Here is a 16694-nt window from a genome sequence, read left to right on the forward strand (position 1 = left end):
TGTGACGAGGTGCTTCAGTGAACTACTTATAAGTCCGCCATTTTGAATTTTTTTTTTTTTTATTTAAGCACTTTAAATATGTAAAAAAATATACCAAAAATTGCAATAAGCTTGGTCGTTTCTTTACCTTCAAAAAAAAAATCGCGAAAAACAACTAATTTTTGGCCTCCTAATTCAGGAAACCCCCTTAAGCCAGAGAGAGAGAGAGGAAATTCGAGCGGGAGACAGTGTGGAACAATGGCTCCGCACTTTTTTAAACCAAAAATGAATAAAAAAAAAGGAAAAGAAATTGTAAGAATTGGTTAAAAATAATTGCCTTGGTGAAAACCTGTGAGTGGCCGGAACAAAAAAAATAACAACTTGGTGCCCCATCCGGTGCAGGGACCAACACGTCTATCAAGGGGCGGCACCGGAAGCCACCAAGTGCTTAAGACTTAATTTTTTTTTTCTTGTATTCTGTTTAGTTTATCAGTAGTCGTCTGCATTTTTATTGTAATTAATTTTGCAAGTTTTGATCCAATTCCCTATCATTTAAAAAGTGTACAATAAAATTTTTAATTACCTGAATCGTTTCTACACTAGTCGGCACAATTATTTTGACAAAACCTCGGTATGACTATTGAGCATAGCCCTGCTCAAAGTCTTCATATAACGGTGATAAAATTATGCGCAAAATTAAGAAGATATATTTAGCTCTATGCGTACCAAATTTTATGCATTTTACTGTTACCGTTCACTTTCTGCTAATTAAAATGCATGCAGACATTGAATTTTAACGCGGCATAAGTATTTTGACAAACCTATAGAGGACATTTTCTGAGGGAGTTGAGCGCGTGAACTCAATACTGTTTTAATGAAGAAAATTGTAATTGAAAAGTGTGTTATTAGAATTTTATTTATATTTCTTTTTTTGCTAGTTTCTGAACTGAAAACATATTAGAAAATTAGAAAAAAAGGCTATAAGTAGAATTGTATAAAATCCAAAAAACAACAACAACGATACTATCTAACTATCGCCATAAGCGGCAAATTTTATAGCAGCGATGGGCACGAGATCTAACGGTTTGAGCAGCAGCTCGCTGAAAAAAAAAAACAAGAACAACCCCCAGCGTCGCGAAGCGTCGCACCCACGCGACACACAGAATGTGCGAGCCGAGAAAATACACTGACAAAAACTTTTTGAGTAGATCAATATCTTCAGCCATTTTTGCGTGCATTTATGTCCGCCTAAGAAAAACGACTGCAAAAAAAATCCAATCTTTTTTCTTTAGTGCAGAAGTCAACGCCAGCCACGCAGGTCCCTTTAAAATTGTTCTTGTTTTTTGGGACGATATGCGACTTCGGGTCGCTTGTGTTTTGTTGTTGCAAACTCGGGATCGCGGCGATGGGCTCGCTACCTGCGCCAAAGGTCAGTGTGGTTGTTTTTGTAAATCTTCACGGTTCGCTGGTCGCGAGCACTGCACTTGTGCGTCTGCAATTGTGCGACATGCTGGCGCCTCCGAAAAAAGATAACGGTTTGAGCAGCGTGAGCAAATTGAGCCACTGCGTGCCCATCGCTGTTTTATAGCAACAAACAGCTGTTCCAAGTGTGGCCAGACACTTTTGCGTTAATTATCTGCACGTATTTCAAAGAGTTTTGTTTTCAATTTGTTTTAAAAAAACAAAAGCCCTTGGCAATGGGAGATCAGCGTGTCCTGGTCATCGACAATGGGTCCTACGAATGCCGCGTGGGCTGGAGCGACTGCAAAGAGCCTGAGCTGCGATTCCGCAACGTGCTGACCAAGCCGCGCAAGGATCGCAAGAAGGAAGCCATCGGCTCCTCTGAGGGCTCCGGTACCACATCGTCGGCTGTTGAGGCACCAGCCGAAATCCAGGTGGGCAACGACATCACCAACATCGAGGCTGTGCGCGCCCATCTAAAGTCGCCTTTTGAGCGGAACGTGATAACCAATTGGAACCATCAGGAGCAGATATTCGACTATATCTTCACTAAAATGGGCTTCGAGGGACAGGAGAACATCGGTCATCCGATTGTGCTGACCGAGGCTCTGGCGAATCCCAACTTCTGCCGCCAGCAGATGAGCGAGCTGCTCTTCGAGTGCTACGGCATTCCTGCAGTGTCCTACGGCATAGATGCTCTGTACAGCTGGGATTACTATCAGCAGAGCCGCAGAAAGGTCTTTTTAGGACATCTTAAGACGTTTTAAGTTGAATAATTCATGTCTCCGCCTTAGGTCTCTGATGCGCTGATCATTTCCTTCGGGTATAGCACAACACATGTGATTCCCGTGCTGGAGGGCAAGATCCAGCTGGAGCATGTCCGGCGCCTAAACGTGGGTGGCTACCACATCATCACATACCTGTTCCGGCTCATGCAGATGAAGTACCCAGTGCACTTAACCGCCATCACCATCAGCAGGATGGAAAAGTTGGTGCATGAGCATTGCCACATAGCCGTGAATTACAGAGAGGAGCTGGTGAAGTGGGCCCAGTTGGACTACTACGAGGAGCACATCATGAAGATTCAACTGCCCTACAACGCCGTGACCGCCACAAATGCCCTGCTCACCGCCGAACAGAAGCAGGAGAAGCGCCGGGAGCTGGCCCTTCGTCTCCTGGAGATCAAGAACCGCCGGGAACGGGAAAAGCTGCGCGAGGATGAGCAACAGTTGTTCGTGTACAACAAGCTCAGGCAGCTGTACGAGCAGCAGAAGCTGCAGAAGTTCGAGCGGGCCCTGGAGCAGCAGCAGATCGGTACTTTGGAGGAATTGGATTCACTTATCGCCACGATTAATTCTCGAATTAAGCGGGCACAGGAGCGGGCTCAGAGTGCCCCTCGGCCGAGCAAGCAGCAGGACAAGCTGGACAAAATGCCCAAGCCCCCCGAGGGAGTCACGCAGGCCGATTGGCTAGCCGATATCCATGATAAGCGAGATAAACTGCTCCGGCGCAAGCAAGCCCGCCAGCAGCAGCGCTCGGAGCAGGCCAAACGACACACGCACGCCGCTCAGGAACGGATGCGGATCATCTCGTCGCTGGCGAAAAGCGAGAAGCGGCGCAAGGCCAATGGCGAGGAGGAGGACGACGGCTTTGGTATGAACGATAACGACTGGGACGTCTACAAGCGGATCAATCGCTACAACGACGACAGCGACTCGGATGCGGACAACGATCAGCTGCTGGAGTTCGAGAAGATCCTCAACCACTACGATGCCAACTTCGACGATGGCAGCGTCAATGTCCAAGCCCAGAGCGCTGCCGAAAACTACCAATTGCACTTCGGGGTGGAGGACATCCGCGTGCCGGAGATTTTATTCCAGCCCAGCATGATTGGCTGCTCGGAGGCAGGGCTCGCCGAACTAATTGCCTTCGTCCTTAAGCTCTTTCCCGCCGAGGAGCAGCAGCGCATGGTGGACCATGTCTACCTGACTGGTGGCTGTGGCCAGTTCAGAGGACTGAAAGAACGACTGGCCAAGGAGCTGCTGGAAATGCGACCGTTTCAGTCGCAGTTCGCCATCTACGAGTCGGATGAGCACACTTTAAGCGCCTGGCTGGGGGCTTGTGTTCAGGCCGAGGATCCTGGCTTTGGGCAGACGCTTACCACGCGCCAGGACTACCAGGAGAGGGGCAGCGAGTTTTTCCGCGAGCACAAAGCCAGCAATCTCTTTTATCCTACACCAAAAGATTAACATATTTGTATTTGAAGTCACCGAAAAATAAAGACAGACTTAAGCTATAGCTCAGAAGAGGAGTTCCGTGATGTCGTTGCCGAAGAGCAGGTTCCAGGACTTGGGCACCGTTAGCTTGAAGCTGCTGTCGCCGCCACTGCCGCTGCGCAGCTGCAGGAAATCCTCGCACAGTTCGTTAAGCTCTTTGACTATCAGGGAAGCATCCGTCGAGTTGTCGCCCTCGAGCAGATAGCGGAATAGCAGCATAACGGCCACATTCTTCTCGTCGAAGGCCTTGTAAAGCTGCAGGGCATTGCCGCCGCCGTAAATAGCCTCGCCAGTGTGCTCCTTCCACTTGATCAGCTCCGCATTTCCCAGTTGGGCAGCGTGGATCTCCTTGAAGTTGTCGCTAGCGCGGTACGCCCACGGCGACTCCTCAATCACGCGTCGCTCGAAGCCGAAGCTGCCGCTGAGTATGACCACCCGGCGGGCGCCCTTGAGCAGCTCCACCAGCTCCTGCTGAAAACTGCCGGTGTGGCGGGCGATCCATGGCGCCCGGAACTGCACGACCAGCAGTTTGTCCTCGGCGCCCTCGTACAGCTCACAGGACGAGACCTTCTCGTTTGGTTCGTGTTGATAGGCCGACGGTCCATAGACCGGGATTAGAGCAGGATGTGTAAGGGATCCGATGCGCCGTAGTTTCTTGGAGGCGATCAACAGGTCACAGGCCAGCTGCGCCGCGTTGCCCACACAGATGCTCGGGAGGATCACCGTGTACTCCGTCAGATCTAGAGTGGACCGCTTTTCCTTGAGAAACAGCATTTTGGCAGAATATAAATTGTTGTTCCGAATGAGAAGTCAAAATATGAAATAGAGGTGGAGAAAACCCGATGACAACATTAATCGGGTAACATCGATAGGGTATTATCTATGTGTTTCCATCTCTAGGACCGATTTAAATGGAATTCTCTTTAAAAAAAAAGTACGAAACATATTAATTAGATCCCTTTAATATACTTATTTTATATTTAAATATACTTATTTTAATAACTTAAATAATCTGAAAACTGAAAGTTAACATTACTTCAGTTCTCGTCGTCCTCTGAAGAGGAGGCTTCCTGCTCCATCGCCTCCTCAGCAATCCGCGCTCGCACCATTTCCTGGACTTTCAGATCTGGAACAAGGTGGCCTGGCTGGATGTATTTGTTATTGGCACATCCTAGGACCGGACAGCGAATGCCTATGTTGTCCTTGATAACGGCGTACACCGAATCGCGATCGTACAGATGGCGGCAATGAGTGTTGCGGACGGGGTTGCGCATCAGGGCCTTGGACCAGGGATCGTACAGCGAGAATATCTCGCCGCCGGCTTCCATGTCGTCCTCCACGATTACATCGTTGTCGTCGCCGTTGCCGCTTGCTCGTTCTTCCGAATCATCGCCGTTGGCCAATGTGTCTTCCACAGTCTTCTTAAAGTTCTTGTACTCGGTTGTGTTCTTGACGTTCGTCGTCTTCTTCTCGGTGGCCTCCTGCCGCTTGGGCCAATTCCGCTCAAGCTCCTCAAGGGTAGAGCTCTCATTAGCGCACTGTCGCAGTTCCTGGTCCAGGGCCTTGTGCTTGCTCTTCAGCCCGATTAGATTCTCGGCGTCCGCCACGTGCCGCCGGGCTCTGTCCTCCATCATCTTGGCGTATTCTCCATCGACATCAAGCTCGGATACAGCTGTCGGACGTTAGAGTTTTTGTTGAAACGTTTTACGGGTTGTTGTGTCCTAGTACTGCGCTCACCTGCCGCCATTTCCTTTAGGAACTTTGTGTTTTCCAAAAGTGTGTCGAGAGCGGAATCCACATGACTATTAAAATCCATTTCTAAAAGAAATTGCCCTGTATTTCTCCAGATTTCCCAAATTTTAGGTTTAAGCGCCGCAATTTGATTCGATAGGCAGGCCAAGCTAGAGATGGCAGACAGCCGATTGTCGATGTATCGATTAACTTCAATGTTTGCGCAGCTCTAGCTTGCGTTTTTTGCAATTGTTTTGTTTTCTGGCAAAAAATGTCAAACTCTGTGAATATATCGGTGGAAACAACCTGCGAGAACCAAATCCGTGAGATTGGCTACGATGGCACGGAGCTGTATCAACCGTAAGTGCATCCAGTGGAGTCCTGGCATTGTTCTCAACAAGTTGTTGGCTTTGGTTTCAGGCCGCCAACTTTGTCCGAAAGTCTGGCGAAATGTGCGGCACGCATCGACTTCAGCAAGACGTCGCTGGACGACCTGAAGAGGGAGGAGAAGTCGGCTGCAGCGGCGGCCGGGGATGAGGACAACAAGGACGCCACCCAGTTCCAGGAGAGCCTCTGGCCGTGGGACGCTGTGCGCAACAAGCTGAAGGACGCCCTTACCGAGATCTGTGTGCTGTCCGACGTGATCTCCATAGCCAAGGACAAGCGCTACTTGGTGCTGGACCCTCTGCTGGAGGAGGGCGACGATACCAAGCCGATTGTACAGGTGTACAGCCGGAAGAAGGCCATCTCACAGGCGGCACAAGTGCTGCTCGGAGGAGCGGAGCGCCTGCGAAACGCCCACAGCGAGCAGCGCAGTCGCAACGTGTCCGACTTCCACATCGAACTGCTCCGACTACGTCAAAACTGGCGCCTGAAGAAGGTGTCCAACGCCATTATCGGGGACCTAAGCTACCGCACCGCAGGCTCTAAGTTCGGCATGAGCGGCACCTTTGAGGTGACCAAGGCGGAGGAGGCCTTGGATGACGACACTGTCAGCACGTCCAGCAGCAGCAGCACCGCCTCGGGCAACAATGGAATGCAGCTGAAGGCCAGTTCCGCGTTGCGGGTGATTGTGCCGGCCGAACTGCAGGGCGTGGCCTATATCAAAGTGATCACGCAGAAGGACCAGGAAGACTTGTGTACGGCCCAAGTGAACCTGATGGGCCACGGACCCAACATAACCGCCCAGGTGGGCGTGTGGCAGAAGACGCTGGAGTTTGCCCAAAACGTGCTCTTCTGCAAGGAACTATTCGCTCAGTTAGCTCGCGAAGCCATCCAGCTGCAGGCCCCGATTCCTCATGTGGTCATTGGCAACCAAATTCGTGCCACCCTGCTGCCCAATATACAGCTAATCATCTCCCTCTGCCACTCGACCACATTCGACTCCAGCCTGCCAGCGCCCATCAACGACCACGACCATGTACTCGAGCACTCACTGCACCAGCTGCTGCGCGAGGTGCACTACAAGAATTCGCATCATCCGTTCCCTCACCCGGCCAGCGCTCCATTGGGACCCACGAAGAAGCGCATGCTTGCAGGTCCCATGGCTGCGGACCGAGAGACGCTATTGGACATGACCAAGACGCAGACCATTCTTGAGCAGATCATAGCCCAGGCACAGCACATCTTCATGCGCAAGCGAACGCAGTACGTGCTGGATACTCTGGCCAGGGATGTAAAGGATCCCCAGATAGTGTCGCACTGGAACGCAATGAACAGCCCCACCATGTCGTGCGTGAAAATCAACATTGTGACGCACGGATACGATGCCATTGGGCGCACGTCGCTGGTGATTCACGTCAAGGAGCGATCACTGAAGTGCATCTGCCGAGACGGACGCGTGATGCGGCTGTCCTACGAACCACAGGAGCTGCGCGACCTGATACTCTGCCAGATCAACTCACACCAGATCTCATGCCTAATCAGTTTGGCCCGCTGCATGGCCTGGACGGTGCTCTCGAACAGCAATCACCTGGGCATTGGCAAGGTGGAGCCGCTGGGCAATGCCAGTTCCTGTCTGCTGGCCTCGCCCAATAGCGATCGAATGATTGCCGTGCAGATCCGCTGCGATCCCCAGATCGATGTTAAAGTCTACATAGCGAGAAGTCCACGCCAGGACTTCTTTCCCAGTCCCTTGGTTCCCGAGAAGCTCTGGGAGAATCTGGGCGGTAATTTCAAAGAGGTTCGTATTTGGAATTTGCAATCCCAAATCGAAAACCGAAGATAATGCTAACGCTGTTTTATATCTTCCAGGTGAGATTCGACAAAATTGAGGGCAAGAGTTTTCTCAACAAAATGGAATTTCTGATGGCCTCACTGACAAGCAACTCGGCCTGAAGCCGGAGCCCAAGGCGGGGCCCCCCTCCCTCATCCCCTAGTTTATATATAAATCGAATTAGAACTCGTACTATGTTAAGGATTATTTAAAGTAAAAAGAGTTGTAACTATGTAGGTCTACATATTTTCTGAAGAATCATGCGGGTTCAGTGCATCAGACTGTAGCTGACGTTGTTTTTCCACAGGCGAGGCTGATAGTTATGAGACTCCGGGGACATGTTCCGCTGCTGCATGATTGTGAAGGTGTCTTCCAGGCTGACCACATTAGCCCGATGGGTGCTCTGTAGGGACACAATCGACGATATTCCCAGATCCAGACGAAAGATTATATATTCCAAGGATTTCTTGACTCACCCAGCGTTCCAGATCACAAAAGCTGATGTTGTAGTTCTGTCCACGAGGCTGAATTGTCAACACCTCCATCTGATTCCCGGGCTGGCCAGGCGCCAGACGCAGATATAGTCCCCGATTGGTAGAGAACAATACGGGCACTCGCTTGGCCGGTGCAGAGCCTGTTCCCGTGCCGGCACCGGGAATCTGTCTGTAGGTCGGGCAATGGTTCTGCGTTGAAATAGCCTCCTCCGGCGCCTGTCCGTCGCTTGAGACACCTCCCACTGTCCGCATCAGTCCCATGCAAGTGCGGAAACAGGACGCCACCTTGCCGCATTTACAAGTAATGTCGTCCTACACGATATCCTGATCTCTCCAGCGGACCACGTACTCAGCTCGGCGTTGGCCATGCATTTTTCCTCCCTACTTCATATATCGATTTTGTGCAGCGCCCGAATACAACGTCAACAGGGTCCGAGTGTCCAGCGGGTGTGTGTAATTAGTTTCCCAATTTGTATGGGCCACAATCGAACGGCCGGTTGCCACAACAACACAACCAATCGTTGCTCCCGCTTCCAGTCGCAGTCCCAACGCTCTGCGATATCCATTCACTGACCATGTGCGTGTGCTCGGCCAATTGTGTCTGACGCCAGATAGCCGGCCTGCTGCCACCGAATTGTTCAATTAATGCCTACGGGAACAGACATCTTTTCAATGCATGCCATCAGTATCAGATGGTGCTGTGATTACCAAGACCAAAAGTATTCTCTGTCAGATATGAGCAACTTGAAAACAATTAAGCTTGCCTCAGGAATAATAATAATTATGAGGAAGCTTGGGAGACCAAGAAATAATTAGGTTTGATCATACTCATTCTCATTTCTTATGTATATGTTTTTTCTAGCAAAATAAAAAGTATGGTGCAAAAAATGTGCGACAGTGATAAAAACTAAATTTAAACAAGAAAGGAAGCTAACTTCCCTTGCAGTTTGCAATTGGATTATTAAGAATCGCGTTTTACATTCCCAGCTTTACCTTTTCTCTACATCTAACGATCGTTTCTATGGCAGCTACATATGTACATATGGATATGATATAGTTGTCCGATTTTCATAAAATGTATACCATAATTCTGAAATAATAACAAAAGCTTATACATATCTCAGAGTAGATGAAAATACGTTGAAAAACAACGAAGTTATAATTTTTTTTCTCATAAATATAATAATTATATATTATAAAAAAAAATATGTCCTTTTTAAAAATTTGTTTATCATTTATATGGGAGCTATATGATGTTGTCGTCCGATCCGGCTCGTTCCGACATATACATATAGCAGTGAGAGTATTCAGAACACTATATGCTGAGTTTCATTAAGATAGCTTTAAAACTGAGGGACCAGTTTGCGTAGAGACGGACATGGCTAGATTGACTCGGCTGTTGATGCTGACCAAGAATATACATACATATATACTTTATAGGGTCGGAAATGATTCCCTTACTGCGTTGAAAACTTCTGACTGAAATTATAATACCCAGCAAGAAGGGTATAAAAAATTACCAAATATTTTTAAATTAAGCCAAAGACATTATATGGATAAATCTCCGCATAATACATTAAAATTAATTTCAATAAAGTCCTTCATTACATTTCGCTGTAATCATTGCTTGAACTAGTTTTTCGAGAAAGTGATTCCTGTATGCTCGAGTGCGAATGCCCTACATTTTTGTAATTATCCTGAAAACGAATTATAGTCCAAAATCGATCATCAATTAGTGTTAATCAAGAGCTATAAGTTTAAAATTTTGTAAAATTAGATTTAAGTCTGAGACACATGTTTTTTTTTTTAGTACATTCGACATCAGAGCATTGCCCACATATTAAAACAGAAAATAAAGTAAAAATAGGGAGACATAAAAAATACAAAAATTTGTTTTTACTTTTTACAAATATTGTTTTAAAACTTTATTTCATTTTATTTTATATTTATATTGTTGTGTTTTTTGTTTGTGTTGTGTACTTGTAAATTGTATAATTAACACTAAAATACTTATTTAAACATTATTTTCATATTCAATCGGTATATTTTTGCATTTCATTCTTGTTCATTTTTTTTTCGATTTTTCTTCATTTTACTTTTGCAATTTTTTTGTTTTTGTTATTTGTGGGGATTGGGCGATTTACATATACTTTTTTTTTTTTATTTAATTCCGGTCCATCCATAAGTGATGGATTTAGCTGTGGTTTATATATGTATGTATATGTATTTAGATCCAGCAATTGAAACGCTTCAACCTTAAGCGTTAGTAAATAAATTTATCTTAGTAACTACTTAAGTTTTTCGCTTGTCGATGATGCGGGCCCCCTTCATACTATAATTTAGATTTATTTCATGCCGCACGCATGCACATACTATAAATTTCTCCGCCTGCTCGTAAATATTTTAAATTCCGACACATTAAACATATACAATATTTAAAATAGATATTTGTTACGATTACTTTATCAATTGATTTGTGTTGTTGTGTGTATGTTAATGTTCGTGTGTTTGCTATAAAGAAATTTCATTCGTTTCTCGTTAGGTATATATTCTCAGTTTTGATTTGTTTATGTTGCTGGGACTTAATAATTAGCTTCAAAACTAATGCTACCGTACGGGCTCGATCGTCTACGAATGCGAATGTGCTGTATCATCGCCGTTAAAAGGATGCGAAGCACAGACATACACAAGATAATTTATGTTGTATGTACCTTATAGACTTTTGTTTGTACAGCATTCGTGTTGTTAGCTTAAGAGTAGTATTTTGAAGTAAACTTTCTTTAGGTTAGGTTTCTACAATTTGCCGTTGCCTTGCTGCCGTTATTTTACGAAATATATATAATATATACTTTATATATGCATATTAAACAGCTAAATCTTATAGTTATGCGCGTAGCTATCTTGCAATAAATAAGTGCATACAATAGGCTACAATCTGTATCTGCTTCCGTTTCGGGTTCTGTCTATATATATTATGTTTACATACATATATGTAGCGTTCTATATAATTTTCGTTCGCTGTCCCTACTAATGCACACACACGATGCCGTGAGGAAATCGAAACGAGTGCAAACTGTGGGGAAATTATCGTACAGATCGTATCTCATATCTCATACAAAATGGTATTGCTCGCCGTTGGAAGGAACTTAAAAAACGACTTTCCAATTTAGTTCGTTTGGTTAAAATATAAATACACGAGAGAAACAATAAGACACAAAACAATACAACAAATACAAACTTCAGGCAAACAAAAACAAACAAACGAAGAGACGGGGAGACAGACAGTGCCAATTTTACAATTTGTACAATAAAAACTAGGAGGAATACAATTTGAGGGACAAGCGTAGGCATTCGGGCCAGCAGATCGAGAGTACATGGGTAGTATGATCGTGAGTTAGTTACAGACTATCCATATGGTACATGTCCAATAATGCTAACTATATACTCAACTAGGTGTTATCATTATAAATATATAATTTATATTATGCTCGATTTCATTCTTTTCTGTTGCGCCTTGCCCAACGTAAAAAAAAAACTGATTCGCGATTATGATTTCATTTGTTTTGTTTTCGTTCTTCGATATAAGCGAGATATAGATGACTGATTGGATTGATTTGGGGGAGGTGTATGAGTCGGTTCTGGTGTGAGGTTACTTAGTGATCGGTTGTAACGACTAAACTAAACGAGGACTCACTTAACTAGTTGCGTACATGTTTAACATTACTTTAAGTATATATTTGCTTGCTCATTTAGATTACTGCTGTGTTGCTGTTGCCTTTGCTGCTTGTTTTTGTCAACCTTCTCTTTAGGTGTTTCCAGATTTTCTGTTTTGCCAACACCACTGCCCCGCGTCGTCTATCTCCTTTGCTAGTTAAATTTTCGATCGAAAACTAAAGTTAAGCATAGAATACAACAGACAAAACGAACTTATCTAAAAATCAACAGCAGGAAATCAAGGCCGATCGAGGACAGTGGCAGTGCAAAACGCCCATTTGGATCCTTTCACAATTTTACATTTTACAAATTGTTGCTTACTTTTGTCGCTTTAGTTTTTAGTCTATTATATTTAGGGGCTTTCTGTTATGTTTTCGCTTTTGTTTTTGCTTCGCTTTTCTCAATTTCTCATACATGCGTTAAATATTAATTACTTTATGCTTATGTATCAAGGATTTCTACTACCGCGTTCTTATTTGCTGTGTTGCTATGTGTGTCGTCGCCTTCAGAAATTGTTGCCGCCATTGCTGAGCAGGTTGGAGGCGGCGGCCCCCAGAGCAGCAGCCGCTATGGAGGCGGCTGCCGAGGAGCTGCCGGCCGATCCGTTGGACGCCGCAGCTGCCACTACAGCCGCCACAGCGGCGGCCACTGTGTTGAGATGCTGCTGCTGTTGCTGATGATGTTGTTATGGCATGAAGTAGTCCGGATGATCTGTGTCTTTCTCGAACCGCTTGGCCTCCTCGTGCATGCTCTCCTTGATCTTCAGAATTGCCGCCGATTCGGTCTGATCGTTCTCGCCTGGTCCTCCGAATCCGCCCAGATTATAGTCACCCATGCCGCTGCCGGAGTCTTCGCGCGGCGTCCCAGGTCCGCCATTGGCCGGCGAGTTTTTCATTCCGTCCAGGCCAGTCCCGTCTGGTCCACCGCCGCCATTAAGTACGGGACCCATTGAATTGGGGCCGCCACCCATCGGTCCCATGCCACCGGGTCCGCCTCCACCACCTCCGCCATCTGGTCCGCCTCCCATCGGGAATTCGGGCTTCATCAGGGCGTACATACTGTCACCAGGTCCTCCTACAGGTCCGCCTTGCGTGTTGTCCTGCGGCGACGGCATGATGGGCGTTCCAGGGCCGGGCGGTCCATTCGAACCGGGACCCGGTCCGTAGTTGCCTGGCGACGATGACGAGTAGGCATTCAATGGCGCCGAAGCGTTCGGCTGCCACTGTGGCGGTCGGCCGCCCGCTCCACCCATGCCCATGGGTGGCATTCCACCTGGCCCGGGTGCTGGTCCGCGCATCCCTCCAGGTCCGCCGTAGCCCATTGGTCCCATGCCACCGGGACCGCGTGGCGGATTCATGCGCGGATTCATCGGTCCCATCCCGCCGCCGGGTCGAGTGGGGTCCATACTGTTGGGCATCATCGGCTGACCGGGCGGGCCGTTAAACTCGTTACCCATACCCTGCATGCGCACGCCGGGACGCGGTCCACCCGGATAGCGGGGTCCGCCCATGAACGGCGGCTGGCCTGGCATCATCTGAGACGGCGGCGGCTGAGGACTGGATGCGTGCGTCGGCGGCGAAGGCCGCATGGTCGAATTGGGGAAGAAATTGGGCCCCATCGGTCCGCCAGGACCCATTGGGCCTCCATCGCCGCCGGGCGGCATCTGGCCAAGTGGACTTGGTGCCGGTCCTCCGGCATTGTGGGGGCCGCCGGGTCCGATGCCATTCACTCCATAGCCGGAGCTAACGAATCCGTAGTCGTGGAAGGCCTTGGCCTCCGAGCTGTGGTCGCACTGGTCACGGCGCTCTGGCGCAGCACAGTACAGATCCCAGAAGACACACCACCAGGTATGTAGGAATCCCGGTGGCTCTCCAAGCGTTATGTTCTTCTCCCACCGGATCTCCGAGAGGAATGTCTGTGCCGCCTTCTGGGCGCCGACATGAAGCAGATATTCGTACACGTATAGCGCCAGCTTCTCGCGGGCCTGGGCATCCGATGGCACCGCTGATGTCTTGGACTTGCCGTACATTTTGTTGTGGCTTGTGATGTTGTTAATGTTGTTTTTGTTGTTGGTGAAGCTGGAGCTGGAGCCAAAGCTAGAGCTACTGCTACTGGTATTGTTATTGCTGGGGCAAGGTGGTCTCGGTTCGGTTCGGTTTTCTCTCCTCTTTGCGCTTGTAGTTCGCTTTTCGTCTACCAACTTCCACCTTATTTAAATTTATACTTTTATGTACTTTTCGAGGCTCTTGCTGTTTCCTCTTCGGCTGCTTCTACTGCTTCTTTTGCTGCTTGTTCTTCTTCAGCGGCTGCTGCTGCTGCTACTGCTGCCGATGTTGTTGTTTTTTAATTGGCCGCGCTTTGGGCTCACGCAGCCGTTCTCCGCCGCTCTATTACTTCCACCATTTTAATAAAATTGTTTTTACCGTGGAGCGAATGGAGATTAAACACACACTCTGTGCTTTTACTTTTTGGATTTTTACAATATAAACTTTTTAGCGCGCTCTCTGCGGTGTGTCGCTACTTCTTCGTTTTACCGTTTATTTTTTTTCAGGTATTTTTTCTGCCTGATTGTTGCTGCTTCTTCTTGCACAACCACTAAAAACAGAAAAAAGCAGAGGGAGAGAAAGAGAGCATGAGTGAGAGAGGGCAAAGTGAGCGACTTTGTGTGTATGTATGTGTGTTGCAAATTTTGGTGTGCCTACGGGAGTGTGAGTCTGTGTGTGTGCGAGTGTACTTGCGTGAGTGCGAGAGAGTGCGCATTGTCGACAAAACGGCACAAGTGCCACACTAACCGTCAAAAGTTTTGGTCCCAAATTGCGAAATTGTGATTACTGCCGAAAATAAGTTTGCCTATTTGGGGAACTTTTCTATAAAATAAAAGCTTTGACTTTAATTTAAGGTATCGGATCGAGTTCAATTAAAAATAAAAACTTCAATAGCAATCACTATATTATGTAGATCTGCTTTTGGGCCATTGTAATTGTTTAAAGCGATCTAAAATTTTCAAATCAACCAGAATCGCGAAAAAAGGTAATTTTTGTATTTAATGATAATAAATACTATTTAACGATTAAGTGTAAGAGTATTTCAATTTCGAAAATAATCAATTAAATAAAAAATAGTCTTTAATTTTGTTCCAGTTATTGGGTATATTTCCCCATTTGCAGATATTTCTATGATTCTTCACTAGTAAAATTGAAAAGTTCCCTGGCGTTTAAGGATCCCTTATCCCTATACATTTCCTGATAGATTAATATGGAGAGTTTAACCTGATCGCAAACTTATTTGCTTGACTTTGGTGCTTCGCTCGTTCCGCCAGGTGAGTGAGTGATGCTCTTGGCCCCTCGGCCAGGTCGCTTGGTAGGTAGCAAAAGGCCAACGGGCAGGGCAGCTTATGCGGCCACCACTGCCAAATGGCTGGTTGGTTTTGGTTGCTCGAATCGAAATTCGTCTCCAGAATTCACGCCGAGGCCCGGATACTGGCGGCACTGTGTGGGGATTGGTATTGGGGATTGACAGCGAGTTGGCGCGGGAGTAAGCTGTCACTCGGAGAGACAGGGCGCGTGGCGATAAGGCCAATTGGCTCGGCGGACAGGTGCATCCGTTACTAGGCACTATCGAATATCTAATGGCACGGAAAACTGTACAGAACTCGGCCGATTTGAATACGGCAGTCCCGTCTCTCTGGGAAGTCTCAAAAATGTACACAGAGAGCGAAGCTATAGACAGTGTCAGCTGTTATCATTTTAGCCAGAAATAAGAAAGCAGAGGGTGTTATCGGGCGCCTATTATGAAACGAGCGATGGAGAAACTGTCTCATCGAGATCGGAATGCCCAGTTGGCGTACATCAAAACCAGAACCCAGTTGCCAGTTCTTAGGGCTCCAAGTGCCAAGGGTTCTGGCCCCGACGATCAAATACCGGTCGGTGTTGCTCCATCGCTCTCTTTATCACCTCCGATGCTGCCCCAGAACGGCAATGGGGAGAAAAAACAAAAAAGAGAAAAATCTACATTACTGCCGATATTTCTCCATTGTTGTTGTCTAGCTGAAGACGTCATCAAATTCGGTACGCGGGGTTTCTCTCGCACGTTCTACTTTTTGCCACACACACTCGGGAGCACACAGATGGCTATTTGTTGTTATTACTGCTGGTGCTGTTGCATACGAACCTTTTACTGTTTGTCGCCCTAATACTTTGAATACTATTATTATTTGTCCGTGCGAGTGTCGTGCTGCTGATTGCAATTTTATCACAAAATCAACAAGAAACACAAACAGACACAAGACGAGAGGCTGCTGCTGCTCTGCTCCGCTGCTGATGGCTGCGCTCGTGAGACAAGACAAGAGAGAGAGCGAGTACGGCCCGAGAGCGGCGGGGCGAGAGAGACGGAGATATAGAGAGGGAGGAGCGATAGCGAGAATACGGAATTTTATTACAATCTCATTGATTTTTCGTATTCGTATTTGTATTTGCGGCTCCCCGGTTCTTCACATGTTTTGCGCGCATACATATAATTATTTATTATTAAACCGCGCGCTATTTTACTTCGTTTTTCGCTTTTTGCACCAATTCTCTTGCGTTGAGTTGTGGTTGTGTGGATTCGTGGTGTGTGTATGTATATGTGCGTGTGTTTTTAATTTCTTTTCTAAACACACTTTTTCGCCGTAGCCGCTGTTGTTGCTGGTTTAATTTTTGCAAGTTTTCTCTTCACACGCCTTTCATTCGCCGTGCGCTTTGTCCGTGTATTCGACGATTGCTTTTACTGCTGCTGCTGCTTCTTCCTCCACTAAAAATCGGCTCTTTTCAGCCTGTACGAAATTTT

At 47.0% G+C, this 16694-nt stretch overlaps 6 protein-coding genes across 6 annotated transcripts; 2 read left to right on the forward strand and 4 right to left on the reverse strand.

Moving 5' to 3' along the window:
- The first annotated feature begins 1583 nt into the window (after positions 1-1583).
- Arp5 (Actin-related protein 5) lies at positions 1584-3738 on the forward strand. The gene is made up of 2 exons (XM_017181228.2): positions 1584-2177; positions 2235-3738. Exons 1-2 carry the CDS (start codon positions 1677-1679, stop codon positions 3687-3689), a joined length of 1956 nt encoding a protein of 651 aa, XP_017036717.1. The 5' UTR covers positions 1584-1676; the 3' UTR covers positions 3690-3738.
- On the reverse strand, positions 3662-4561 carry LOC108084851 (proteasome assembly chaperone 2). Its single transcript, XM_017181230.3, has one exon. It carries the CDS (start codon positions 4488-4490, stop codon positions 3741-3743), a length of 750 nt encoding a protein of 249 aa, XP_017036719.1. The 5' UTR covers positions 4491-4561; the 3' UTR covers positions 3662-3740.
- A 99-nt stretch (positions 4562-4660) lies between these two features.
- Positions 4661-5586, reverse strand: LOC108084852 (E3 SUMO-protein ligase NSE2-like). The gene is made up of 2 exons (XM_017181232.3): positions 5454-5586; positions 4661-5388 (listed from the first exon to the last, which is right to left on the reverse strand). Exons 1-2 carry the CDS (start codon positions 5530-5532, stop codon positions 4754-4756), a joined length of 714 nt encoding a protein of 237 aa, XP_017036721.1. The 5' UTR covers positions 5533-5586; the 3' UTR covers positions 4661-4753.
- An 89-nt stretch (positions 5587-5675) lies between these two features.
- On the forward strand, positions 5676-7885 carry MED17 (mediator complex subunit 17). The gene is made up of 3 exons (XM_017181229.3): positions 5676-5807; positions 5868-7629; positions 7701-7885. The coding sequence occupies exons 1-3, from the start codon at positions 5719-5721 to the stop codon at positions 7782-7784; spliced, it is 1935 nt and encodes a 644-aa protein (XP_017036718.1). The 5' UTR covers positions 5676-5718; the 3' UTR covers positions 7785-7885.
- LOC108084853 (uncharacterized) lies at positions 7853-8799 on the reverse strand. Its single transcript, XM_017181233.3, has 2 exons — positions 8139-8799; positions 7853-8065 (listed from the first exon to the last, which is right to left on the reverse strand). Exons 1-2 carry the CDS (start codon positions 8415-8417, stop codon positions 7931-7933), a joined length of 414 nt encoding a protein of 137 aa, XP_017036722.1. The 5' UTR covers positions 8418-8799; the 3' UTR covers positions 7853-7930.
- A 1246-nt stretch (positions 8800-10045) lies between these two features.
- Positions 10046-16182, reverse strand: Ssdp (Sequence-specific single-stranded DNA-binding protein). The gene is made up of 2 exons (XM_017181220.3): positions 16041-16182; positions 10046-14465 (listed from the first exon to the last, which is right to left on the reverse strand). Exon 2 carries the CDS (start codon positions 13897-13899, stop codon positions 12556-12558), a length of 1344 nt encoding a protein of 447 aa, XP_017036709.1. The 5' UTR covers positions 13900-14465; positions 16041-16182; the 3' UTR covers positions 10046-12555.
- Between the last annotated feature and the right edge of the window lie 512 nt (positions 16183-16694).

The sequence above is a fragment of the Drosophila kikkawai genome, chromosome 3R (genome assembly GCF_030179895.1).
Source record: "Drosophila kikkawai strain 14028-0561.14 chromosome 3R, DkikHiC1v2, whole genome shotgun sequence".
Taxonomy (NCBI): Eukaryota; Metazoa; Arthropoda; class Insecta; order Diptera; family Drosophilidae; genus Drosophila; species Drosophila kikkawai.